At 42.1% G+C, this 27,936-nt stretch overlaps 1 protein-coding gene across 1 annotated transcript; it reads right to left on the bottom strand.

Annotated features, from left to right (window-relative positions):
* Positions 1-6: 6 nt before the first annotated feature.
* On the bottom strand, positions 7-27,168 carry LOC138588872 (transmembrane protein 150A). Its single transcript, XM_069659119.1, has 8 exons — positions 27,095-27,168; positions 26,051-26,299; positions 20,624-20,671; positions 19,539-19,625; positions 18,363-18,430; positions 9,867-9,994; positions 1,682-1,859; positions 7-278 (listed from the first exon to the last, which is right to left on the bottom strand). Exons 2-8 carry the CDS (start codon positions 26,113-26,115, stop codon positions 7-9), a joined length of 846 nt encoding a protein of 281 aa, XP_069515220.1. The 5' UTR covers positions 26,116-26,299; positions 27,095-27,168.
* Positions 27,169-27,936: the final 768 nt, after the last annotated feature.

Here is a 27,936-nt window from a genome sequence, read left to right as displayed (position 1 = left end):
GGCAGGCTACAGTATGGACATGTTTTCAGGTTGGTGCGGATGAGGCTGCGAGTGAGGACCGGGCCCTCCCAGTGGTCCCAGCGCGTCCACCTTGTGTTCTCTCCCAGCAGGTCCCAGGGCCCCTCCTCTGGCCAGCACGGCCATAGTGTCTCCTGACATGCCGGCGAACTCGAAGGCAAATGTCCCGTAAAACAGCATGATGATGACGCAGAACACCCATTCGAAGATGGCCGACGCGTGTTGCAGGACGTAGCTCTCCTGACAGAAAAACACCCCGCCTGAAAACAAAGTTAAGGGCAACAACAGCGAAAGTCTGTGCTCACCATTCTGCAGTGTTCATGCACAGTAACCCTAATTTTGGCCCTGATCCACACAAGTTCAATAACTGCACTGATTAAAAAGTAAAAAGAAAAACGGAGCTGTGTTGGTGAGGTCATGTTGCTAAAGATACAGGTGAGAAGATGATACCTGATCCATGAAGCCAAAGTCTGAGCGATGTCTGCACTAATTTATTTGTGTATCTAGCTGTGAGGTTGCAGATAGGTATAGGAGAACTTTGGGTGTCCACAAAACAAAAAAAATACCTGCTTTGTAGCCATGTTTGTGCACTACAGGAGAAAAATAGCATCACAAAGTCGGAGGACCCGCCCTTCCTGTAGATATATATAGAGCTCATTCTACGTTAACAAAAAAACTGTACTAATGTACTAATGAAAACGTAATTTATGCAAAAGGAGCAATTCACCCCTGGAAAAAGCCACTGTTAGCAAAAGCTGGTGTTCTCTGTCATCAATAGCAGCAATAATATTTGAAACTGGCGCCATAGCTGTGGAGAAAGTTGTACAAACAGCTCGTGGTTTCGCCCATTCTACATTCCTACAACACCCAGCATGCATTGCGCCCCTCCTTCTGACAGGAGCGGCCCAGCGAGAGACGCTGGAGTGTAATACTACAGTTTCCACTGAAGGCAACGGCTCAGAGCGAAACAGAATCTGAAAAATGACGAGAACATACCGGTGGATCGTCTAAAAAATCTTCAGGTCTGCAGTCTACATTTCAAACCTGACGATTTTGAACAGGGAATGACATGGGAGGCGGGCGTCTAGATTGAGGAAGTGTAGTTTAGCGAGCTCCCTGGCCTCCGCCAGATGTTGCGTTTTACATAGTCTGGCAGTGGTTTTCCAGGGCCCATTGGAGAAGCGGATAGCGTCCTCCAAAGGCACAGAGCGAAATTGTATTTTTTCCACCATAATGGCATTAGCTCCCAATAATAGCATGATAGGACTGAGGTTTAAAATCGGCTGGCCCTTTAAGCCTCTAAATCCTACACAATGGTCCTTAAAGAAGTTTTAGCAGGTGGATTTTATTACCTTGGAACAGAACCAAAACTGATGTTGCCAGCCTTCATGCTAAGCTAAGCTAACCGGCCTCAGATATCGATCTTTTCATGTTATTCTCAGCAAAAAGTAAAGCAGAGTATTTCCATGAAGTGATGTCTAAAAAAGATCTATTTGACAATATTTCTTCAACCTATCTTTTTTGACAGATGTGACATTGAATACTGCAATGAGTGAAGGGGATGTTTCTGCCCTTACTCGGGCTGGCAGCACAACTGTACGCTCTATTTCAAAGCACTTGACAGCCTCAAAGGCGGCCATCTGTTAGTGGCTGGAGAGGATACTGAGCACCAAGGCTACGAAGGCCAGCAGGGTCATGATGAGCCGGAGGTGGGCCACATTGTACTCCCCCTGGGTCTTGGCCAGTCGGTAAGTCAGCGCTGACTGCAGGCACACAAACAGCATGCTGGTGGGGAAGGCGATGCCCGCTCCGACATAGTGGAGAACTTTGGCATAATCCACCTGTGAGGAAAAGACAGGAGGAGAGAGAAAGAGAGATAAATCACACATCAGGAGAATGGCAGAAACACTCAGAAGGCAGCAACATCAGTTAGCTTCTGGCTCAAACAGCTGGGTCAGATTTTCCAGTGTTGTGTAACACTGTATTTGAACCCCTTCCACGTCTTGTAGTGGGAGCCAAAGAAGAATAGAGAGACAAGTATCAAAGACAGCAGCGAGCGACAGAACGTCTCCTTTTCCCTGCTGGTCACAAGAGCGATATGAAACAATACACAAAAGAGCTGCTCTGGATCATGTGACTACAGCTCCCACTGCAGGATCCACACACACACACACACACACACACACACACACACACACACAGACACAAAGAGCTCAGATGTGCTGATCCGACCAGATACGAGATCATGGAATAAAGCTACAAACGCATCTCAAAGGACCAAACTCATTTAGACAGATGACAAAGAATGTCTTCTCTTGGCTAACGCTGAATGTTCAGAGCCTTGTGTTTGGAATAACAATATCTCTCCGCTCCACATAACTCTTAGGGATCATTACAGCAATGGCCTAGAAGTTATTTGGCCTCTAAGCCATTTGTCAAATGACCCGGCTAGTACACGCTCAACATTCTTGTGCAGTAGGTTAATCCCTGAAGTGGCAAAGTAGGATTTCCACATAGTTCAGTGAAAAGCACACACAGCAAAATGTCAGTGTTTTCTGTAACGGCAGAGAAAATACAACCAGGCCTGACAGAGTGAGAGTTAAGTGGCTGGTTTCTGCACCTCTCCATCTACTGTACATGATACTGGCACTGTGAGGGTCTGAGCGCTGCAGTGCTGCCAATCTGTTACTCACTGTACTCAGTAATGTAAGAAAACTGTGTGCTTTGTTCTCCTGGCACCTTATTTAAACTGATGTATCCACACTAGAGCTGCTTGTGATAATCAATATACGCCAATCAGCCTTAACATAGGTCCCCCTTTCGCCACCAAAGCAACCCTGACCCGTGGAGGCGTGGCCTCCGCTAGACCACTGAAGGTGTGCTGTGGTATCTGCTAGTCTTCGCTCTCTACACTCATCAGTGAGCCTCGGCCGCCCATGACAGTCACTGGTTCACGGGTTTTCCTTCCTTGGACCACTGTTGGTAGGTACTGACAGCCGCAGACCGGGAACACCTCACAAGAGCTGCAGGTTTGGAGATGCTCTGACCCAGTCGTCTGGCCGTCACAATTTGACCCTCATCAAAGTCGCTCACATCTTTACGCTTGCCCGTTTTTCCTGCTTCCAACGCATCAACTTCGAGGACAAAATGTTCACTTGCTGCCCAACATATCCAACCCACTGACAGGTTCCATTGTAAACAGATAATCAGTGTTACTCGCTCCACCTGTCAGTGGTCATAATGTTATGGCTGATCGCTGTTTGTATTGCAAGAGAAACATGAAAATGATTACTTTCAGTTTCAGGTTTCAGTTTCTCAGTTGTGAGTATTTGCTGCTTTCGTTGTCTGACGTTAGGATGGATTTCTCTTGCCATTTTTATTTTCCCTCTATATATTTATGACTTATATATATATTTCTAAAGCTGTTTTCTTTCTCTCTCTTAAGTAAGGCATAAAAAAGGCCAATAATATAACCAGCAGACTTATTGACCATGAAATAAATATTAGTCGCAGCCTGAATCTATACCCTCCCCTGTGGTCTCTGTATCTGTGTGTGTGTGTGTGTGTCCAGTGTGATGCCAGGTGTCCCAGTTCTATCACAAATTGAAGTCATTACCTGCTGGATAAGTGACACATTAACCCAGCAGGCAAGTAAACGCCTGCTGTTCTACTTAATGTATGTTTTCACACATTAAACAGCATGCTAAGACCATGTGTTCACACGCTGCGGCTCACAGTGGATTTCAGACGATGGCAGGGAAGGGGGGCAGGTGGGGCGGGGGGTTTGGATGAAACAATGAAGATGATGAAAAACTGTCGGGTGGTGAGAGCAGTGAAGTGGACTAAATTTGAAAACACAAGCATTAAGAAACATGGGGCAGTGAGACATACGGGGGTGGATCAGCTCTCATTATGAGCGTACAGTACGTGTTCATCAGGAACTACGTTTCTCTCTGCACCTGCCTTTATCCATCACTTCTAACATTTTATTTTTAATCTAAAAAGCGTGTGCCTCGTCTGATTGTCAATAAGAAGTGGATGTAGCCTCCAAGTCTGAAAAGTAAGGTCAATAAGAAGTGCCATAAACCTGCTTTATTTAAAATGGCCAGCAGGGGGCAACAGTGCTTTCAGGGCCTAAAAAAAGAAGTCAGATTGTTTGGAAGTCATTGAGAAAATGCGCCTAATTATCACTTTATTTATAACTTTAGTAAACAATTTTTACAGAGTTGATAGTTGTCTTCTTCTTCAACACAGCATGAAGTTCAAATTATGGCCCCTTAAAGGAGAAAAGCCACTGTCAGTCAAAGCTGGTGTTCTCTGTAATCGACAGAAGCAATAATATTTGAAATTGGCGCCATAGCTGTGGAGAAAGTTGTACAAACAGCTCGTGGTTTTCTACATTCCTACAACACCCAGCGTGCATTGCGCCCCTCCCTCTGAGAGGAACGGCCCAGCGAGAGATGCTGGAGTAAAATACTACCATTTCCGCCGCAGGCAACGGCTCAGAGCGGTACAGAATCTGAAATACAAGGAGAATATACCGGTGGATCGTCTAAAAAAAATCTTCAGTCTGCAGTCTACATTTCAAACCTGACGATTGTGAACGAGACATGACATCGGAGGCGTTTTACGTAGTCTAGCGGAGGTTTTTCCAGGGCCCATTGGAGAAGCAGATAGCGTCCTCCAAAGGCACAGAGCCAAATTGCATTTTTTTCTACTTTAATGGCATTAGCTCCCCATGATTGCATAATGAGGTTGAAAATCGCCAAACTGGCCCTTTAAGAGTAAAATACACAATAAAGCACAGTGTGCTTTAAGCCTTGCCAGGCTCTCAATCAAGACACAGGCGTATCAATCCTTATCCACCCTCTCGTCCAAATATGGTCACTTCTGGCTCAAATATGAAAAACTCATGGCTTCAAAAGTGAAGTCCACAAACCAGTGGGTGATAAATAGTGGCTTCTTTATGCAGTCTGTGGTGCCTTTTACTGTCCTGTGCCTCGTCAATCTAAAAGTCTTAGAACTTTTCTATATCACAAACACCAACAGTTGCTTTATATGTAAAGTGTCGTATAACTTCAAGGTGTCCAGATATCTTTTGTAGAGGTTTAGAGCTATATAAATAATATTTGATTGATTGATGGATTTGAACCTCTGCAGTTCGATCTCATGTAAGACCCAACTTGATGACGAAGCAAGTTCAGCCTGATAAATCAGCTCTTGCGGGCTGACACTGACCAGCAGCTCTCCTGCATAAATGAATAGTAACGATGTTCACAAAGTGCAGCGTTTGAATCAGCAGAGCTCACACCACACCGACACAAAGGGAAGCGGTCACCATGTCTTATCAGCGACTGGGTATTTAAGTGATACAGAAAGTAAACACGAGAGGTGAAAGGATGTACATGTAGCTCTGTCAGCTTCTGGTCACTTAGTGGAAACTGAACAAAGGGAAATTAAATGACACTTTACTGACTTCCACCTATTTACAACACACCTGCTGTACTAACACCTTCTGGAATCTGTAACTGGAAGTGTCACCTCCAACGCCTATTGCAAAGACCCTTTAAACCAGCTTTCAGAGCTCTGCAGCGTACAACAACAAGCTCCTGTAGTCATAAATAATTAGACATTAGGCGGCTGTGGATCAGTGGAAGAGTTGGTCGTCTTTCAATCGGAAGGTTGGTGGTTCGATGCCCAGCTCCCTCAGTCTACATGTCAACGTGTCATAGCCACCGTTGTGTGAATGTGATGACTGATTGACAGTTGGGCACTTTACAGAGCAGCCTTTGCCATCAGTGTGTGAAAGGGTGAATGTGACTTGTGGTGTAAAAGCAGCTTTGAGTGGTTGCAAGGCTAGAAAAGCGCAATATACGTACAGTCCATGAATTTACTTAAGAGCAAAAACGTAACTACCTCAACTATCATCATGAGTGTGTTACACGTTTTCTTCCAGCTTTTACTGACGAAATTGCTTTGGATTTTTCCAATCTTTCATAAAGTTTCACAAAACGTGTTGCAGCTTGTGGTCTAGCCAATTTTATGTCTTAGCCAAATCTTCACAATGCTGCTACACAACAGAAACCCAGACGTACTTGATTATTAGTCATTCAGACCAATTTAGTAATTATTTCTTAGTTTCATCTCTTCTCCTCTAATAACGGAGCTTAACAGGGGCTGGAGGGATGTTTTTGTTACCCGTTTCCCGTTTATGCTAAGTGCTAAGCTAAGCTAACCAGCTGCTGGCTGCTTTATATTTACTTTACCGACATACAAGTCTTCCCATTCGGCTTTTAGAGAGGATTTAAAGTGATAATCTCAAAGATTTTCATGTAAATAAATGTCCGTTAAGTAACTATCTATTGCCATTGAGGTAACACATTGGTGATTGAGGCTGTGGCCCACTGATGAAAGCCTTTGCATTTACAAAATTACAGACTGGGTGTCGGTGGTGACTTTTGCGGAAAAAATCACAAGCAGCGCCCAGTTAGTGACGCGTTTTCCATCAGCCAGCAGTGTTTGGTCTGCCAGAGAGGGTAGGCGGAGCTAAGCGACTGCTTTTCCGGTCTCTGCAAGTGTTGCGAGTAAACAGTAATCTACTATGGCTGAACAAACAAAGAAAAGATGGATGACTACAGATACAACTTCAAAAATAAGTGAAAATCCAAAGAAAAAGAAACAAACTCGACGCTCAGATGAAGCAAACAGTCTAAAAAGGAAAGCGACTGTCAGCGAGAAAAAATCAAGAGTTACAACCGGAGCCAACCGTGGACGTCACACATGCAGCACTGTCTGGATATCTGGGAAGTGTGCTCCCACAATTACCGTTAATCACCACAGGTGCCGCCAAAGAGAACGAAAACTGAGATCTTCAAGATTATCACTTTAAGGGACTTATTTTGTCCGTACATGTTTTTTTGTTTTAAGGCACTTCTAGGTTTTCAAACAATTGACAATGTGAAGCAAATAGCAAGAATGTTTGTTATAGGTAGGACTACCTCTTGATGCACTTGGAGCATCATTACCAAACTCCTTGTTGCAGCTTCCTTACGGCAGCTTTCAACTTTACCCTGCCACACTCGTGGGCCTCTGTGTGGCAGTGATGTGCTTCTCCATCATCTATTCATGCACTTTTCAGGCCAAACCATCAGACCGCCTGACAGGAAAAGCCCCAGTGGCCACACCACAGCTTGGCTGCCAAACTCTTACATAACACAGAACTACAAACTGAAGCGGAGACCACCGCTGAGTTTGTTTCCATGTGTTGTGTTTTTGGTGCTTTCACTCTCTTTGATCTGTAAGCTTCATCAAAATTTGGCTGCTGGCTTCTCCCCTGATTCCGGCGTATTTATTGTGTTTTCCTGAGAACGTTGTGTCCACGTGTTTTTGGGCATGTGGGTCTGTGCTTCGTTTTGCATCAGATTTCTATTCTGTAATGTGGTTAAAAACGTTTATTTTCCATCATCATGTCTATTTCCATCCCGCTGGAATGTCCCAAACTGCCAGAGATGCGAGCGGCAAAGATCCGGCCTGTGATAGGTTATAGACGGGGCCTCTGCTACACACACCCTGTCTGCCCAGCTCCTTTCTATGCATGGCCAGACTTGATGACTCACTTCCCCCTGGCTCTTCCCGTTAAATTCCTCCCAGTTCTGCAGAGCCGCGGCGCAGGAGGAGACGTCTCTTAGACAAACTGACAAGGCACATCTGTTCAACACATTCCTGTCAGACGGTTATTCTTCTTTTTCATCACAGAGTCAACTTCAGACAAAAGTAGCTTTCCGTACAAAAGATCAAATTAAGTATCCTTCTCAGCTACACAACACCAGACACACAGCACAGTGCCACATGAAGGAGCACTGCCAATTCAGTTATCCTCTCCCCACTTTGTTTCCACCGCAGAAAACGTGATGAAAAATGATGATGTCGCAGGATAAAGGGATATGAAAGTGAAAATCTCTGTAGTCACTTCTCTAAGCAGCCAAGCACGCTTACACCATGAATCATGAGCATATTTTGATGTTAAGACTAAGAAGGGAGAGGACGCTGTGTTTAGCAGTAGAGTTGTGGAAAGTGACAAGCTACACACTCAAGGAAAAATGATTCTACTGTATGATGAAACAAGCTTTCATTTCAAAATATTTTACTTCAAATGCTGAACGAGCATTTTGGTGGTCAAGCAGAGCAAACGTGCATGACACATGTCTTCTTCCTCCTCATCGCTCCCATTATTTCCCATCAACAGGAAACTTTCTCACAGTCTTTTAAGAGCTGAAGGACCAATCCAGAAATAAATGGTGACAAAATGTCACAGAAGTATCCAGCCCAATAAGCAAACTGTGTCTATTTTATATGAACTCCCCCACTCTCATATTGAAAAATACCAAGGATGTCTCATTAAAGCTACATGTTATAGCTCTCTAGCTTCACACGCACACACAGTCAAGGCATCCAGCCAGGTCTCCAAATATTTAAACTTGAAGAAATTCTCCCCCAAAGAACAAACATCTACAGGTTTTATTCCTCCTTTAGTGCCAAAGATTTAACGCTACCAGAAACAGGAGTGCAGGGTTGTGTCTTTGACAACAGCACAGACTTTAACACACCTGAGTGTAAATAGAGTTTGAAATACATGTTGAGAAATGCAGTTTTGTTAGGCAAATCACGGTTACTTATGTAAATTCTGATTCTGCTGCTTAACTTTTTGACAGCTCTTGGTCGATAAAATATCAGAGAACTGAGAAAATGCAGTCATAATATCCAAGATATGTACCTTTTCTTGAACTGAGACCGAAAAAAGCAACACATCCTCACATTTTAGAAATTGCAACTAGAGAGTTTTTTTTTTTATTACATTAAAGCTGCTGTGAGGAACTTGTTTTTTGTCGATTTGGCGCCCCCTGTGGACAAAGCCGTACCTCTTATCTCTTTGCTGATTTTATCCTGTACGTGCTTAAGTGGTGTTTTTTAACAAAAAAATCTCATCCTGCTTTCTGACAGTCATATGCATCGCTCACTTTAAATGTTTGCCCTAGAAAATGTAAACAAAGGCGGCTGATGGACTTGTTTGCTTTTGTAGGTCATACAGAGTAATCAGAATTAATTCAGTCTGTTTCATAAACAGCGAAAAACTCTTTTAGACCCCCTCCAGTGAAAATCAAGTGTTTAACCTTGTAAACGTCTCCATGTGGTGTTCTTCATGTGCTACAAGACATATCAGGGACAACATCAGCAGTCATCTCCATGGCTGGGCCTGTCTGCTTTTAAACTGCAGTGTACCAAGGACAGGCTGAACAACACGTTTTCAGATTGGCAGGTTTGTGACATCACAAACCTAAGGAGCCAATCCCTTTAATGGACAGGGTGACGCTATGCATCATTATGTGTAACCTATGGCAACCACTTCGGCGATGCGGGAGCCAGCTGTAACCATCATCGTAATGTTTGCAAACTCACTACTGACTACTAACGTTAACGTTACGACTACTTATTACTACATTTCAAGCTAGCTAAGATTCAACAAATTGCCACCACTAGGTCATAGTGGGCGGGGACGATGCAGATTGAGGAATTTTTAATGAGGGAGAAGGAGGAGATGCCTTGGGAGGATTTTTATAAGGTAATTAAATGTGTCTTAAAACATGACTGGAGCTGGACTTTAAATGATTAATTTTCAAAAAAGTTGTATAATTTTCTGTAGCTGAACTACGAGATCAATCTAACTATACTTGCAGGTATATTTCTGTTGAATAGGTTGTTTTTCTGTTGATGTTTTATTGTCACAAACAAACTCTGCATTGCATTCATCATCGTTTATTCTGCTGGGCAAGTAAACTGAGTCAGCTTACCTGGAAGTTGCCCACCATGATGAGTCCAGCAGCACAGATCCAGCCTGTGGAGAGACTCGCCGTGTTGAGTACACAGTTTTGGTGCTTCTCAATGACGTGGGCATAACGAAACAGCACGATCACCATGACTACAGACAAAAAGACATAAAAGAGACATGTGCAGCAGATTAATAACGCTGCATCAGTAGAACGATAAACAGCTGCAGGAAAGAGAGCAAAGTTACTTATTCTGGGAAAGTACCACACACACCGTTGGTAATGGTGTTAATATTTCACAGGGCCTGGATTCAATTAACGCTCACTCGTCTCATTTAGCCAAAGAACACAAGGATTTCCAGAAAGCTGATTTAGAGTTACACAAAGTTTAAGTGGGAATATGAGAGGCAGGGAATGGCGGGAAAGTGGGAGCGACACATGGGTGGGGGTTGGTATGAGTCTTACATAAGATTAAAAGGTGGAGGGAAACTAAGTACAGTATATGGGACAGACTGCTGAAGTGCTAATGGGCTGTGACTGGGGGTATTGTTGCTGCAGTGAGGAGCTGACCCCCGCCTGGTTTCTCTTTGTTAGGGCCTCACAGCTATTGCTCGACGAAGGCTGCCTGGGTTCGGTGAAAGCGGGTCGTTTAAGGGGGTGAGCGGAAAAGAGGGGACAAGGAGCCCCTCGTGTCTTGACCTGAAGCGCGTACATTTGTCTCAGAGACTGAGCTGTTGTCTTAACTCTGTCACCATCTCGGTGTATGAAGCAAGCCTAAAGAGGGTCCACGCTGCCAGACGAGAATATAAATGGAAACTGTGGTCGCAGAGAGGAAAGAAAAAACTGCAGTGCAGGATTTAACAATGTAAAGCTTTGTCTCCGCTGCTCAGGGTTTAGTCTAGGCCAGCGTCTCAGTGACGGGTCACATTTCAAAACCTGGCCACAACCTCAATGTGAACCAGTGACAATGATTCATGTATTTGTTAAATGTATCTTTTATTCCCAATGTTGATGACTTGGAAAAAATAATGCCGCCGCCATTTATCTTGATTTATTTATTATGTTTTGGAACGTTCTTGTGATCGACATGAGGGGAAATTATGGTCATAAATCTGGGAGGATATCTAAAAAAAATTACCACAACAGCACCGTAAATAAATGTCATCTAGACTCTGTTGATTAAAGTTGGCTTTCTAATGTACTCCTGTCTTTGGCTGCATGGTGCTGCAGTTGCTAGCGCTGTTGTCTCACAGCTAGAAGGTTCCTGGTTAGAATCCTGGTTTGGGCATAGTGGGCCTTTCTGTGTGGAGTTTACACGTTCTCTCCGTGAATGTGTGGGTTCTGTCCGGGTGCTCTGGCTTCCTCCCACAGTCCAAAGACATGCTCGTTAGGTTCATTGGTGACTCTAAATTGCCCATAAGTGTGAAAGGTTGTCTGTCTCTGTAGCCCCTTTTACACTGCCAGTTCAAGGGGGGATTATTACGCCTCTCTTGCACCTCGTGTTTTTATGTAAAACGCACAGAGGCGAAACGGTAGGGCGAAGTCGTTCCAGGGCGTGGCCCAATGTAGAATGACAAAGGCTGCATGACGGTGGAGCTCCGTTACGGCGATGAGGCGGAACCACAGTGTAAAAGGGGCTTTTGTGTGAGCCCTGTGATTGACTGGCGATCAGTCCAGGTTGCCTCTCGCCCAATGACAGCTGGGATAGGCTCCAGCCCCCCCCCCACGACCCTGAACAGGATAAGTGGTAAAGATGATGGATGTATTTTTAATAAAACACAGATTCTTAAAATGAAGGATTAGTCGTGAAGTGAGTAAATTTTGCTAAATGGCAAAAATGTGCATGCTTAAAAAACACCGCATGCAAATAAATCACTGAATTGCCACCATTAATCACAACAAAAACTGTCAAACTTTGGCTTTACATGCAGTGTGATTTATCATATAGTATCTATTTGCTCATCTTTCAAGGACCGTACAGTTAGACACTGTTGGAAAGAGATAAGCAGTGCAACAGGTCAATGTAAACAGTGTCACTACATGAAGCTAATGTTATACATATTATATAATGTTGAACGATGTTGATGTATGTATGTTTGTTCAGGTCCTCAAGTCCGTCCTTGGGAGAGTTTGTTCTGGTGTGTGTGAGCTGCCCTCAGTTACCTCCACACTAAACTCATCCTGGCAAACTGATTTCAGTTACAATCATGGAAAAACAAACAGTAGTGTCTCCGGGCTTGGAAACAATCTTGTCTTTGTTTTTTTTCCAACTTCGTTTTTTCTTTTAAATGGAGAACATACTCTCCTGCTGAAGGGCCGAGAAAGTCAGCTGCAGTTTGTTTCATTAGATTACGGCATCTCTACCTCTCCGCTGCAGACTCTCTGGCTGGCTGTGGATTTTTTTTCCTCTTGCAACAAAATGACTTTTTCATCATTACAAATGAGCTTGTTTGGACTTGCTGGCATTTAGCGGTTATACAAAGATGATGTAAGCTCGGCCCGAAGCTTGGAGACAAGGAAGAACATTTTTTTTCATTACTCTCTAAATCCACGTTTAACTTTTATTTTGCGCGCTCTAATAGCCTCATCTGTGTTGCCTGTTCTCTTGCAGATTTCTTTAAAGGATGCATGTCACGTTGAGGGGTCACAGGCTCCTACAGCATAAGACGATCGCGTGTCTGATGAGTAAGCAGCATGGATGCCCTCCACCTGGCCTCTGACAGTCAGGATAAAGTGTTGTCTGATTAAAGCACAACAACAGGAATAAGTTTACATAAACACAACACGCAAACCAGCATCCCTTAAACAGTCCCAGCTTCTGTCACCTTCCACACGGACGCCCTCTCCGGATCTGACTCCCTCTCTCTGAACACAGGAAGCTCAAGGGAGGAAGCAGAGACTTGGCTAAAACACTGACGCACACACTGGTTCTCACACACACACCAATGTTACCTTGCAACAACATGGACACACTGAAATGTTGCCCTGCTGTCACAAGCACAGACTTGCTTTTGCATAGACAGGGTTAAACAATCCAACCAGTGCGCATTCACACACACACAAGTCCATTTCCCATAAACGTCACATCGGCCACACCACGCCTCACAGTTAAATAAACCCTGCCGTCCCCACAAGGAGATGCGTTTCAACCCAAACACCCGCCTGCATTCTCTCCCACAGGCGGTGTGCTGAGAAAGAATACATGCATTGTCTTTGAAACATTGTATGTGTACACTGGCAGAGAGGTGGGAACTCCGATAAAAAGGGAGAATAATAATTATTAGGCAATATACAGTTCAGTGAGTCCACCTAATCAAGGATAGGAGTAAACTCCTGAGCCGCCTGCAGCCAGATCAATCCACAAAGTAAGACAGAAATCAATAGGCTAAGAAGCTAAGCACCTGTTATTTACAATAGCCTGTTGTACAGCTACATGCCACATTAGCTTAACCCAGTTCTGTAGAGCGCTAAACACTTCAGCTTTACAACATGTAACCTACATTGAGACTAATTTGGCGTAGAAAAATACACAGACAAGGAGGCTGTGAAAGAATGTCACCATTGATGCCCTGAAATCACTTGCAGAGGTGGCCACAGACACATTCAACCAGGTTTAAAAGCAGCCTGACTTTAATCTAAATATAGTGCAGTTATTTAGCTTGAAAATTCACACCACTATTTATGTAATAACGTGCGGCTAAAACAGGAAGAGCACAGGCGTGTTGTTACGTCTTTTTCGAATATTTACATCTAAATGTTTTCCAAAGGAAGAACAGATTTCTTTACGTAAACGACATTTGAGTTTTGCCTTGTTGTCTTTGGATATCCAATCATTATTGATGGTAAATGTCGTCAACTAAAGGGGAGCTGCTTTAGCTCAGTTGGTAAAGCAGGCGCCCCATAAACAGAGGCTACAGTCCTCAACGCACTGATCGCAGGCTCAACTCCTGGTTTGCAAATTATTTGGTGCATATCATCCTCCACTCTCTCCTCCCCACATTTCTTGTCTCTCTTCAGCTGTCCTATGTAATAAAGGCAAAAAAAGCCCTACCCAAAAAAACTGTAGTCAATTAAAGCAGATGATTCCTCAGTGCGTGCCATTTTGACAGAGAAAGCCAAGTCTTCCTGCCTCCAAGCTGTTCTGGCAGTGCCTACGTGCATTGCGTGAAACAATTTAACCTCATAGAAGTTGCAAGAAACAGCTAGACTCACTGACTTAAGAGGAAGATATCTATTTTCATTTTCCTTGCAAGAAACAATACAGAGTATTCAGAAACTGCCCGTCAGATTCTGAAAGCTGCGTTTGTGTTTTTTTGAGGGGGCCTTATTTGCCTTTATTGGATAGGACAGTGAAGTGTGACAGGAAATAAGGGGAAGAGAGAGTGGGGATGGCATGCACCAAAGGGCTGTGAGGCGAAGTCGAACCTGCGGCCGACGCGTCGAGGACATAGATGGATTAATGCATGGGCAAAGTGGGCACATGACCAGGGCCCGAGCCAATGGGGGCCATTGGCCTTAAGAATGAATGTTGAAGATAAAATGAATGTTATTTTGACAATGCTGTTTGAATAAAATGTTATTTAAATTCAATAGATGCAGTGACGTAGGGTGCGAGGTTTCGTGGTCAAAATAACATTTTGAAAATGGAGAAAGTATGCCCAGTAGGTTGGCAAAACTCAAACAAAAAGAAAGAAAGATGCTTTGATACATCAAATATACTCGATTTCAACATTTTTCGACAAAAAGGCAAGTGGAAGGTGATGGTGACACTTTTAGCAGGGGGGCGATGCTACAGCGCTGCCTCCAAGGGACTTGGATGCTAATGCAGCCCTAGATGTGGGTTGCCCCATGCTATTGTGCGGCCAAATTGTTGTACATGGTGAGGGGACAGGCAGGGCGTGCGTTTGTATAAGGCCCAGGCGAGTTTGTGCCCAGGGCCCGTGGTCATGATAATCCGTTCATGGTCGAGGACATAAATACTGTCGATTTAATGTAAACATAAATACTGTCGATTTAATGTAAACATAAATACTGCCTTATTCTGTTCATTTGTAAATAACTCTTATTTGAATACAACTCTTTTGCATCTTAACTCCTCATAACACCTCATATTTAAATCAGCATAGATCCACTTATCAGCATTTAACCTTTAACCTTATTTCTTATTTTATTGTATAATGCACATATTTGACATATTTTTTACTTCTATTTTTATGCCATATATTTCTCCATGCTTCTCTCTGTATCAGATCAGACCGGATAAATAGAGTATTTCGGATTCTGACTTGGCCTCTGTACATGGGGCGCCTGCTCTCCCAACTGAGCTAAACCAGCACCCTGCACTTGTAACATAACCTGCTTGTTGAGGTCAGATTTGTGGGTCTATGTGATACTCTTGCTGATTTTGTCCAAAGAAAAAAGCAACATGCAGTCTTATTAAATCGTCTGAAAAGTGTGATTACCGCTAAATTATACAGTAGATAAGGGATGTGGAGTTGATTCTGAAGGGGGCTGTCTGGCTGCACAGTTATGCTGCGGACACATTGTGTGAGGAATAATGGGATAGGATAGCTCTGTGTGTAAACACAGTTAACTGGAAAATTACAACAGAATAACACCCAAGACATCTTGAGGCAGACATGAACTGTCATCATGGTTGAGCAATGGCGTCAACAGTGGAGGCAGAAAATCTCCTCTTATTATGTTGGGCTTTGAACCTTGTGGTGCCGCATTGTTTGGCTGCAACATGACTTTTTGTATGGTTGCATTTTTCACAGTCGAGTGTTTATCCTTCCTCTCACAAACAAATATATGTACACAAGGATGACAGAGGACCCTACTGTGGCTCAGGGGTCATGGTTGGCTAACACTGCAGGTCAAATGCTGGACTTTCACAATGAGCTGCAACAGTCTGAAACCCAACCGGGACGTCTCAAGCACAGGGTACTATGTGTGCTCTCCCTACACATAAATAAATACACACATTCAGGCCTTCTCATTCTTGTCACAGGCAGCCAGAGCTGTAATTTGAATCTCAGCATCACACATACTAACAAAGTTATATGTTATTTTTGAGCCTACAGTGATCATCATGTTGTTATGTCTCTGCCTTGCTCTCAGATGGGTCAACAAAGTCAGCCAATCAGACGTGCAGGCCTTAAATAGCTGCTAGAGTCATGGAGACTCCTTATGAAAAGACAGACAAGGCAAAGCAACCTCTCCCCCGCTTTATACACTTGTGCACACACACATACGCTAAACATGTCTCGGCCACAGCTGGGAAACATTAACTAGATCAGACCCACCGGTTAACGCAGGGAACAGCACGTGTAGACTCACAAAACACATGCAGGCCGGCACATGGGAGCTCATTTCCTTTTTTCTCTCCATCACGCGTGTTTTCCTTGTGCCTGATAAAACACACACTCGCTGTGTGTGTGTGTGTGTGTGTGTGTGATAATTCTGCATGAAACCCTTCTGAGGCTAAATGTGTTGTTATTTCTTCCTCCCCCTTTCATTCAGACTGACCACATGCAGGGTTTGCTCTGGCTCCTGGTCAGTGTGGTTGTAGGTTTTGTATTTTCTGAGGGGAACAAAACTAATGTTACTCTGAAGTCTAAACACAAGCTGAAGAACAACAACATTTGTTTACTACAACTGATTTCCAACGCTGATGTAGTTTGAGGAACACATTTTATCATAATTAATATTGTATGATATAAATAAGAAGTGATGCCTCCTTCTTTATTCATAAATGTTATGATTAATGTGTTCATTTAAAGCTGCTATGCAGAGCTTATGTTTTATGTTGATTTTGGCGGCCCCGGAGGACAAAGCGGTACATTTTATATCTTTAAAGCTGTCCTGAACTTGTGTATGTAGTATTTACTAAAGAAAAATCAACTCCTGCTTCCTTTTAACTGACTGACGTACTACTCACTGTGAAACTTTAAAAGAACTACGTTCACTTGTACGATTAAAAGAATGTTCAGAAAATAAGCAGATATTAAGCCGAGGAATGACCATTAGTGTTCATGGAAAGTTTGAAACTTTCTTTCGTTCTTTTTCTCTCCTTTTGCTTGAGAATATATAAGAAATCTTTTGGACCTTTACTTTTGTTTTGTTTTGTTTTTTTGTATGAAATTATTGAAAATTTTGTTTTGTAAAATTCGGTGTATAAGACGCACTTTTAATACATTTTTTCCATCTAAAAAGTGGGCTGCGTCCTATATTCCGGTACAACTAATATACCAGTATGAAATGCAGAGATTGTGTTACGGTATTTTACCCACACGATGAGGCTATAATCTGGCTAAAGCTTCGTCACAGACATGCGCCGTCGTGATCCCCAGTGCAGCCACCATCCTCATAACAATCAACATTACCGTAGGCTGAGCTCAACCACAGCACCGGTAGCTATCAGGATTACAAACTCGACATGGTGAAAACAGATCGCAGGCTGTAATTTATGTGTTTTAAATGTGTTTCAAATGTAAATAAATTGAAATAGTGGTGAAATAACTTGAAATCTCCCCTTGCAATACCCCCAAAAACAGACTGCGACTTATAATCTGGACTTATAATTCGGATTTTTTATATGGCCCTGTGTCCACATAGAGCATTTTTCTAATTGGGTCCCAATGAGGACAGAGCGTATGTGGCTGCTTAGAGAAAAAGTGCTGCACCCAGCGTCTTTTTTGTGCACCCGCTCCGAGTACTTCGAGTTGAAAATCTCTGAACATTCCAGGAACGCGCTGGTGTCGTCACCGCCGCTTTTTTCAGGCAACCAATCAGATGGGGCGCCACTCGTCACCCTGGTTACCACCAAACATGAAGGAGCAACCTGTTTTGGCCGTTTCTGTCTGCCCGGAGCTGAACGATACGGCAATTACACAGTATCACAATAAAGACCGAAAAGCCGAAAAATGTGTGGGAGCAGATCGGTCGGGCACTAAAAGTTGCTGGTAAGTGTTGTGCTATTATTGCCCTACGCGTAGTAAGCTTGTTGTTAGCCTCGAGTAAGTTAAACTAATTGTTGCCATAGAAACAAAATCCATGTGCAGTGTTTTTTCTCTCACTGTGGCAGAAGTGACAGGCATTAAAAATAACCATATAGATACAGTCAATATTCCTGCTTCCTGTCATATAGAGGCATCAGTGTTAGATTGTAACTGTTTCAGAACCAGTTAAAATCCCCTCACATATTTTTGATCAAGGTATTTTGTCAGTTAAGAGCTGATTAATGATTTAGTCATCTTAAATTAAACATGATAGTTACCTGCAAATCTTTGTTGTTGTTGTTTTTTTGTTTGTTAGAAGTCAGAAATAAACAAGATATAAATGCCACCTTGGTTTCTGTCAGTTGAGAAAGTTATCAGATTAAAGGATAAGCAGGTTGAATCCCTAATAAAGCCTCTTCATCAGTGACAAGGTGACTTACAGCAGAAATCGATGTTGATATCAATGCCTACGACATTGTGTGTGTGTGTGTGATGTTCACGTGTGCACACGATGCCTTACCCATGAAGGATCCGGTGCTGCAGATAAGGCTGAAGAAGCAGCTCTCAGGGGGAAGAGTCCCACATTTACTGCAAGAGAGAGTAAACAGAGATAAATCAGTGAAATGTCATGAATCAACCTCCTGCACACGACACAGCAACAGTACCACTTATTCCCCTCCCATGTTGTGCACTCCGTGATACAGCATGTTTGCAGAGATGCATTCCTGCTCATGCAATAAGGAGGAAGGGGAGGGGGCAGAATCACGCTTCCTCACTTCCCATCCATCTTCAAGCCTTTGACTTTTCACCTACTGCACGCTGCCTCAGCTCTAGGAATGGGAAATGTTTGTAGGAGGGGAAAGCAGGAGACAGTCAACACAGGCTGTCTGTGCCCGAGCTGCCGCCGCCAACAAAGCCAAAGCCTTCTCAGCTGACTGCAGTCACACACACGCATTCCTCAGTACAACGTAAAATTCATACAGACTAATACTCGCGCTGATGATTTCTGAAAGATCTTTGATGTAGCTAGTGTTTGGATGGATGTTCGTTGACATTTAGTCGGGCTTGCCGAGCATATGACTTTACAAAGGGCCCCACAAGTAATCTTTAAACTGTAGATTAAGCTACAACAGTCGCACTGCATTAGTAAGAATGACTAGACATTTTGCACATTTAGTTTGAGGGCTACTTTATATTTTTAAGTCACATTATCATGCAAGTCCTCCTCATGTGTTCAAGCAGTGATTTGTTAGCATTGTTCCACTAATTTCTCCGAGGTTTATATACATACCAGAAGATTTACTCTCTGGCCTTTGATGATGAAAGCTCACAGGGACACAAGCTAAACATAAGAGTGGGAGTGTCTTGATTTCCTCCCAAATGTAAGCCGACTCCTCCGTGCGTGTGTTTACATGGTAAAGTGCAGACCCATACTTCGCCTCTGAACTGCCACGGTGGCAGGCGGCAGGATATTTCAGCCCCAAGTTATTTTCAGAAAAAGTACACACCCGCACTCAGGAGAAACGTCTCCTTTAAGCTCACTCGCTTTTTTATCAACAATGTGCCGACAGGGGTCGGGTAAAACAATGGGACAGTGTTCCTGTTTTTAATAGCCAGACAGAAACTAGAAACAAAGCGACAGTAGAGAGACACAAGAGAGACGAATGGGAGATGTGAGAGTGCGAGTCTCACTGACCTGATGAGGGGTACATTTTCTAGTGTGCAGCACAAGGTTGGACCACTCTGCAAATGCAGCTCCTCTTCACACGACTGGTTGTACAACCTGGAACATCAAACAAAGCAAAGATAATTGTGAAAAAAATACACACATGGAGAAAAATCACGTTTATTTTAAGGCTACTGTGAGGAACTTTAGGTTTGTGTTGATTATAGCGCCCCCTGTGGACAAAGCCGTACCTCTTATCTCTTTGCTGATTTTGTCCTGTACATGCTTAAGTGTTTGTTTTTTTTAAAACACGCCCTGCTTTCTTTAGCAGTCATGTGTATCACTAACTTAAATGTTTGCCCGGTAAAATGTAAACAAAGGTAGCATGCTGTAAATTGCTTCGTCTGACACCTACCCCCTCCCACCAGCAGTTTCAGGCATTAAAAATGTATAGAAATAATCGATCTTGTCGCTGATGGTTTGGTTTGCTTTTGTAGGTCATATAAAGTGATGACAATTAATTTCAGTCTGTTTCATAAACAGTTAAAAACTCCTCACAGTAGCTTTAAGTTGTGGAAATATTAACACAGCTTCAAACCAACTTGGATATCACCGACAAAAACAAAGCGCAGATGTCATTTTGAATATTTTACTCATAAACTCTAAAAATGTGTGGCCTCATGTTACACTCAAAACCACAGCACAGTAACAATAACAGCAACCATTGTTTGTGTGCCATGTTTTGGGGTTACAACCAGGCTGCCTTTTGTTTTTAGGGTTGATGACAAAGTGGAAGATAACCACCCTGTCATCAAATACTGGCTCTGCTGGCAGAGATTAACATCAGCTCGTCTGATTCAAACCCAGCGTCCAGAGGAATATTCAGTCACTCGCTGACAGTGCATGAGAATAATCACGATTTTTAAATCACATTATTAACTGCAGTTAATACTTTTGGCTTATGCAGGCGGATTTTAACTAAATACTAAATGTAGCAATAGTGCTGATTGCATTCTGCAGATAAAAACAATGGAAGAGTAAAAAATCCTCAAAATGCACGTGATGATTTTGAGTGTGCACGGATCAACAGCAAAATAAAGGACTCAGCAACATACCAGTTATCCACAGGGCAGACATGCTGGTTGTACAGCGCCATGGCGTACCTACAACAGAGAGAACGTATGATTAGACTAAATAAGAGGAAACTGTTGTGGTATACAGGTCAACTTGGTAAACATTTATCAATATTTCAGAATAAATACAGATTATTAAATCAAGATAATTGAAGCAACAGACAGCAAGGAGAGCTGAGAGAGAATAATCAAAGCCAACACAACATCCTGACACCCAAAAGTTGCCACATGAGAGACACAGACAGAGATGATGAGGGGGAATAATGTCTGTGTACGTTTACTTTCTAAGCAGAAGAACGTAAAACAAGTATTATTTGTATTTTAGCATAAAGCTAAAGCCGCCTGTCGAGCCTTTAGACAATATTTCACAGTTGTAGGACAGTAAACTCCTTGTGTACACTGTTCTAAAAAGGCCTCTTACACTTGGGCGGTAATTTTACTGCTAAAATTAGTCTTTTAAATGATATTAATTGAAAGTTACAGGTGACCTCCACAACAGCCCAATCCTGCCAGTCTGACCTAACACTGAGTTGTGTCTGTTTGTTCAACCTGAAGGACCAGGTGACCTCATATTTGACCAGGTCTTATCACTCCGTCTGGAACTCAGAGGACCAAAGAGAGAAAAGACTGGTTCTTGTCAGTCAGTCACGCTGGTGTGAGTATTACTGAATCCATAGTACTGTTTATTTAGTCGAGTCACTGACCAGCCTCACACAGGAGTCAATGACTTCGGGGCGAAGAGGTAGGAACTGGATTTTTCAAGCTAAAGACTTTCATATACATCAAGTAAAGACTGATGATCCATATGCTGGATGTTGCCATGCATGTCTTTAATGGGCAGTTAGTGTCAACATTTGAATAAAAGATTTGAAGCTTGATTAAATTGTAGGCTCTGGGGATGTTATGTAATTTAGACTGACAGGCATCAATTTAAATAAAACTGCACAGTTACATTTGTCAGGCAGCATGTTAGCCAGTATCAGCTTTTTAGAGATATATCATATGTCAGTACACCAGCTGATAAAGAGAAACAGAAACGCCAACCTCAAAACAACATACCAGAATCATTTTAGTATGTTTTACAATGAAAATGAGAATAATAATGTAGAAATTATAATTCCCTTTAATATCACAATTCATATATAAGTCAAAATAATCGCAATGAGACATTTTTTCTAAATCGTTCAGCCCTAAACTAAGCAAATAATTTTTACCTGACAGACCATTAGTGGCTAAACTGCCAAAGGAAGTGTGCTCATAAATGTGTCTGTCATTGCTTTTAAGTGGTTTATATTGTACTGCTGGAACCACTAGAATAATGGATAAATAAATAAGATAAATAATAACATAAAATAATACTGAGTTTGCACTTAAAGGGAAGATTTGTTTCTACCAGTGAGTTGCAGTGAAGCTGATGAAATACCAGTGAAAGCGTCACTTTTAGATATTGCTGCTTCAGGGCTTCAGTGTCGGTACTTTAATCATTTCCCAGCCAGTAAAACGTATAACTCAACCTGTCTGCTCTGTCCATACAAGTCCAAGGCATCTGGAACAGCTGATGTAAATGAGACAAAAATGCAGAGGAATAGTTGCCATGACTGTTTTAAATAAGGAGCAGAGTGAGAAACAATCCTTTGTCTTTTAACAGATGCCAAACTGCACTTTTAAACTCTAAAGACTTTAATCATATTGAGCTATATTTACAGGCAGTTATTTCAGGGAGGTACAGAGGGAAGTCTGAAAGCAACAACAGTTGTCTATCCTCTCGGTATTCACACTTACACACACACACACACACACACACACACATGCAGCAAACAGTAAAATATGAAATAAAATTATATTTACATTGGCCTGGACGGATAGTCAGAGACAGAGAGTCAGATACAGAGACTATTTGTCCTGATTTGTGAACGCAGTCATAGTTCAGGAGGAGGTTAAGCATCAATTAAGTTGGTTTCCATGGCAGACAGTATCCTACTCACAAACCATCTTTGAAGGATAGAGATATATCATACAGATGCACACACACCTGCTACCCGCAGACAAGCACAGTGCACACATACATGCTTCATAACAATATCTACAGAAGCAACACCAATATTAAGTCTAACAAAGACTCTGCTGTCAGTGAATTTCCACAATGTCATATCTGCGACTTAAGATTCAGAATTTAACGGGGAACATCCTTCATTGTTTGCATGTTTCACGTGTCGAAAGATTCTCCGCACAGTTGCCATTTTCCTTTGACGTCACGCTCAGGTTAGGAAGCTCATGTGCCGTTATCATTTTGTACTGCTGTGTTCAGGGTCGTGTAAACATGCAGGGTTTAAAAAAATCTTGTTCATTTCCCACTTTTGTATTAACCAAAAACCGAAAGGACAATTGAAAAGATATTACATGTTAAGCAACATATTTGATAGCTCATTAGGTACAATCAGCTAACGTTAGCATATAGCAAGCTAGCATAACTGTAAGTTGCCATTACTGTTACTTGAACTTAACTTAAAACAGTTGTCTTGGCTTGACAGTGGCTTTAATATTGTTGTGGGAACATACTTAGTTAAAACATCAGGGCAAGAAGGCCCCGCCAATATCTCCGACAGCATATGGATATGTACAGAAAACAATAAAGAAGCTTATTTTTACAACTAATTTATATCGAACAATTTCTTCTGTTTGCATTGTGTTGGATACTAGGAGAGATCTAACACAAAATCCCACAGCCAGAAAGTCAAATCAAACAACATAGCAACATGATTACTACAGTGGCCAATCTATCCACTTAATTGTGATAGATTTTAAGCCAATCGAATAGCTCTAATTGCTGTTTTAAAATAAATATTACAGAGTATCTATTTGTGGCTCATCTTCTGTCTCACTCTTAAAAAGAAAAAGACGGAACTCAACATTTTTGCAACCGCTTTCTTTGTTTTCTAACGCTACACCTAATCGGTGAATACAGCTCTGATGTTGACTGCAGTGGAGGTAATTAACATTTGGTTGGCATTGGATTATGCAAAGCAACATGTGAAAGTCATATTAAGCCAGATGGCGGGCATGTTGTCTGTTAAGAGCCGGACTGTTGCATAATGCAGTGAGGAAACCCAATGATGTGAGTGGAATATGGCCGTCAGGTAAAGAGCTGCCGGAGCACCTCTGAGTTCTTTAACTATACAATGACATTAAACTTGAAGTAAACACACGAGGCATACAATGCTGTAAAGAATTACCACGGGACTTAATTAGGAAAAATATAGGAAAAGAAACGACAGCCAAATGAAGTTGTTACATTTTCCACAACCTTTCGGGCACATTTTTATATCTGGTCAGCTTCCAAAGAGAAAATAGCAGCAGTGCAGCTCTGGGACACAATGAAGAGGTCCTTTGAGCTGTGTGTGAAACTATACGAGTGCATTCTGTGCCCGGAGAAGGCCAAGTAATAATAGGTTTGTTTACGTAATGAGACCTCCATTAAAGCTCAACAGTGGTTCTAACCAGTAATTGCATGTCTGCGAGCAATATTGAGGTGGGACAGACCTTTTACTTATTCAGGACTGAACAAAGAACATCTAAGGAGGACTATCATGGAAAGATCTGATATAGAGAGTGAAAAGATGTACAAAAATAACACATTGGAAACCACAGGAAAGGGTGTGACACATTTACTTTGGGCAGTAAAAGCTAAAAACAGAATCCAAAATAAACCACTAGAAGTATCTTACAAGGTGACAGTGAAGCCGAACTGCAGTTTCAAGCCAAACTAATAAAGGTCAGCAAAAGCTTCTACGCTAACACTCTTTGGTTGGCACAAGCCTGAGCCTTCTCCTGGCTCCACAGACCTCTCGCACACCGGGCATGGCCACCAGATGCCGAGTGAAAGTTCTGCTTACGCTCTCTTTTTCTCCTTTCCAGTATTTACCTAACTCCCCCCAAATCACCCTCAGTGAAAGAGGGAGTTACGCAACATGTCACATCCTTTGACATTCCACGAGTCTGGAAAAAGACCCTTGACTGCTCTTAGAAACAAGGCGCCCTTGTCAAGGTAACGGGAAGGAAATGATTTTAAATGGACTGACAGTTCAGAGCGTTTGGCATCTTAACTCCAATCAACTTTTTACCTCAGAGGTAAAACAAGAAAGAATGTGCAGCGCTGGCATTTTCACCCGCACTACCTCAGTATACTGTCGGTCTGTTGCAACATTTATAGCTCATCCTTTTCTCTCCTGCAGAGCTCTGTACACCTGAATACACACTCCTGATTGGACTATGAAGCAGCCACATTTGCAAACAGTTATTTGTGTGCATTGTGACACTTTTGGCACCTGATTTGACTGCTGACTCCCAACTCTGCTCATCACAGGTGTAGCACACAGCCTCGATACAGAAGACCTATTGCAATTTGGAATCGGGCCACCTGTCTGTCTCCCCTTGGGGTTTGCATTCCTGCTTTCAGAGTAATGACAGAGCAGCGAGGAGCGCTGTCAGCCGAAACATAACCAGGAGGTACTCAGTCACACCTCTCTGCACATCTGCTCAGATACTGTACTGTAGGTAATTAAGCTATACCGTGAACCTGCATATGACACATTTAAGAGAGGGGTGATAATCCCAGGTTCGTCTTAGAGTGAGTTAATCCACATGAGATCACCATGGCTGCCAGGAATTTCAGGGAAAATATGCAGTGTTGCTCTCTGGGAAGAGAGGCTGAGGTATCAAACGGTTTATGCTTAAACATAAACATAGATTAGTGAGAATCTTTACTCTATGTGACAGATCATTGGTAAAGATATCCCTTTCATTTTGATAATAATTCTGATGTTTTGTTCTTTTATACAATGCAAACTGCAGATGAGAAGCTTTTTATGTTATCTTCTTGTTTCATTCTAAATTAAAGGAAGGCTCTGAAAATGATTGTGATTGTTTGATGGCTGTGCAGGCAGAACAGGTGTGTGTAAAACCAGATTTGTTTTTATTTAGATTTAAGCAGTCAAATGTTTTATGAAGCAAATTGACTTTATTACACTATTGCACACAATTGCTTTGGAGGTTTTTATGCAGTATGTTATTAATCTGCTGCCTGGTGGCATTTAAAACATACAGAGTGAAAGACCAATAAAGCTCATTTTTGCGGCTATCAATGAACAAATTACATGTTTATATGGAAAAAAAAATTTCTTTCACTTTTGACAAACGGTGTCAGGAAGAAATACCTCTGCATCACTATTATTTATAGTGAATTTATCCATATAATCATCTGTGATATTAAAGCTTGCACAGGCCTACTCACTAACCATGACAGTAGATAATTTCACAAATTATTTCAGTCTCAGCAAACTTAAAGAGGTACTTGAGATTTTAGGATTACAGCCCTAACAAGTTTTTTGATAAAAGAAATATAACACTTACACGACCCATATCCCAGTGATGGTCAGCACTGGAAGGCTGATGGGAAGTATCACCCAGAGAGACATCTTCCAGCACCTTGAACAGCCCCTTTCTTCTTTTTCCTCTTCGGCCAGCCGAGCGATATCTGCTCAAGTAGCACTAACATTTAACTGAGTGTGACTGACATCTGCACTGCCACCGACTGATTCATTTTCCTGGAGATGGAGGATGGTAGATGCGGCACTGGCAGGACAGATGTGTCCCTTTCAGCTGGTGAATGAGAGGAGAAGGGAAGTGAGAAATCAGCATTATAATCACCCTTATGCTGCTAGTTTAATAAGAATCTGGATCAGGGTTTATTGACCAAGCTTTCATGCACATTTAAATTGACTCTTGTTTAAGCTGCTCTCGTTAATACCAACAGTTCCATAAGAAATAGACATACAGCCATATACATACAAGTAGGTAAAGAAGTAGGTCTATATATTAATTTACATAAAGGACAACAATAGCCAGCAACATACAAAATCTATAAGTCAATTGTTTCTGTAAATAGTAAAGAACATAAATAATGCACAGAAATACATATTGAATGGAAACGCGTGAAGTGGGTGGTTATGCACAGCATTTGCATGTCATCATGTTTATATACAATATATGGTGCCGGATTTACATATGACATGTTGATAAATGTTGAAAACAGCATTTTAAACTGTAAGCGACTCAATGTACAAAGTTTATAGAAGGGGTTACATTACAATAAAACCCCTGTAATGCAATAAATGTATTAAACTGCTTGTGATATGTAATTCTTGAGAAAGATCACTTGCTTTAAGATGCAGTATTGAAAAGCTTAAATGAATTAAATTAAATGTAATTGTAGGTTTTTACGAAGTTAAAGATGATGGCTGCATTAATAATAAACAATATATTAGAGATATCACAGATTTACTAATATTTCCAATGAAAACCGATGAGCTTCATTCCTCCTCATGGCTCACACAGCTGCTCACCTTCACGTTTCAAGCTAGCAAGACGACGAACATCAAAAATAAATGTACTCACCTTCTGCCTCTGCGTTAGCTAAAACTTTTGTTAGGTTTTTTGATAACTTTGAGTGCGTCGACCTGTCCCCAAACACCTCTCCTGGCTACTCCACAATGGGCTCGCGGGACACGGTGTAATCACCTTGTTTTTTTTAATATCGACTCCCTCCTGAACAACTGAGGTCCCGTTAGCCGTCTTTCCTTTGAAATGTAGTGGGGGAAGGCTCGCTCTCCCATGCAGTCGGTCTCCTTGCATCGTCGCCACGACACTCCAGAGTATCCAGCTGTTTGACTCCGCCCACAAAAAAACCTGGAGTAGCAGGGAATGTTACATTCAGGCTTGGTTGCGCCCCGAATGGGCGGGTCGGCCCTGCCCGAATGGGAATATCAAAGCTAAAAATCCGTTTCATCACATTGTATGCTGTCTATTAAATAATCTCACAGCTTAGAGAAAACTTAATTAATGTTACCATAAAAGTTTCAAACACTGATATCTGAAACTATGTCAAGTCTATAAGTGGGAGACCCTAACAGAAAGCTGTTTCCTAGCAACGCAATACAAATGAAAGAAGCACGGTAAAGTAAAACAATACCCCGTGTGACTCACTTCTTAAGCATTTATTTTTGTATGTGTCCTTCCCTCACCAATTCAGTCATGGTGAATGGTTAAGTTATCTAACTAAGATCACCAGTAGGTTACATCTTTCAGAAGATATGTCACTGTCTGTATAGAAAATATGTGTACAGCCTCCCAGAGTTAAAGCTTGTCCGTTCAACTAAACGTGTTTTTGCTGCCCCCTGGAGCATTCATTTGTAACATTGCTTTGCTTGCATTTCCCAATGAGGACCGGATGATGGTAA

This window comes from Semicossyphus pulcher, unplaced genomic scaffold, assembly GCF_022749685.1.
Source record: "Semicossyphus pulcher isolate SPU_LCO1_2020_fin unplaced genomic scaffold, fSemPul1.0.p SCAF_12, whole genome shotgun sequence".
Lineage (NCBI taxonomy): Eukaryota > Metazoa > Chordata > Actinopteri > Labriformes > Labridae > Semicossyphus > Semicossyphus pulcher.
Note: the sequence above shows the minus strand (reverse complement) of the source record. Positions and strands in the feature narration are given on the sequence as shown.

What these genes read in the sequence shown, in the direction of transcription:
- LOC138588872 (XM_069659119.1), bottom strand. Translation starts at nt 26,115, where the DNA reads ATGTCTCTCTGGGTGATACTTCCCATCAGCCTTCCAGTGCTGACCATC. An exon ending in GTCTGCCCTGTGGATAACTG is followed by an intron (nt 19,626 to 20,623) that starts GTATGTTGCTGA and finishes TTGATGTTCCAG; the next exon opens with GTTGTACAACCAGTCGTGTG. An exon ending in CTTCGTAGCCTTGGTGCTCA is followed by an intron (nt 279 to 1,681) that starts GTATCCTCTCCA and finishes CTTTGTTTTCAG; the next exon opens with GCGGGGTGTTTTTCTGTCAG.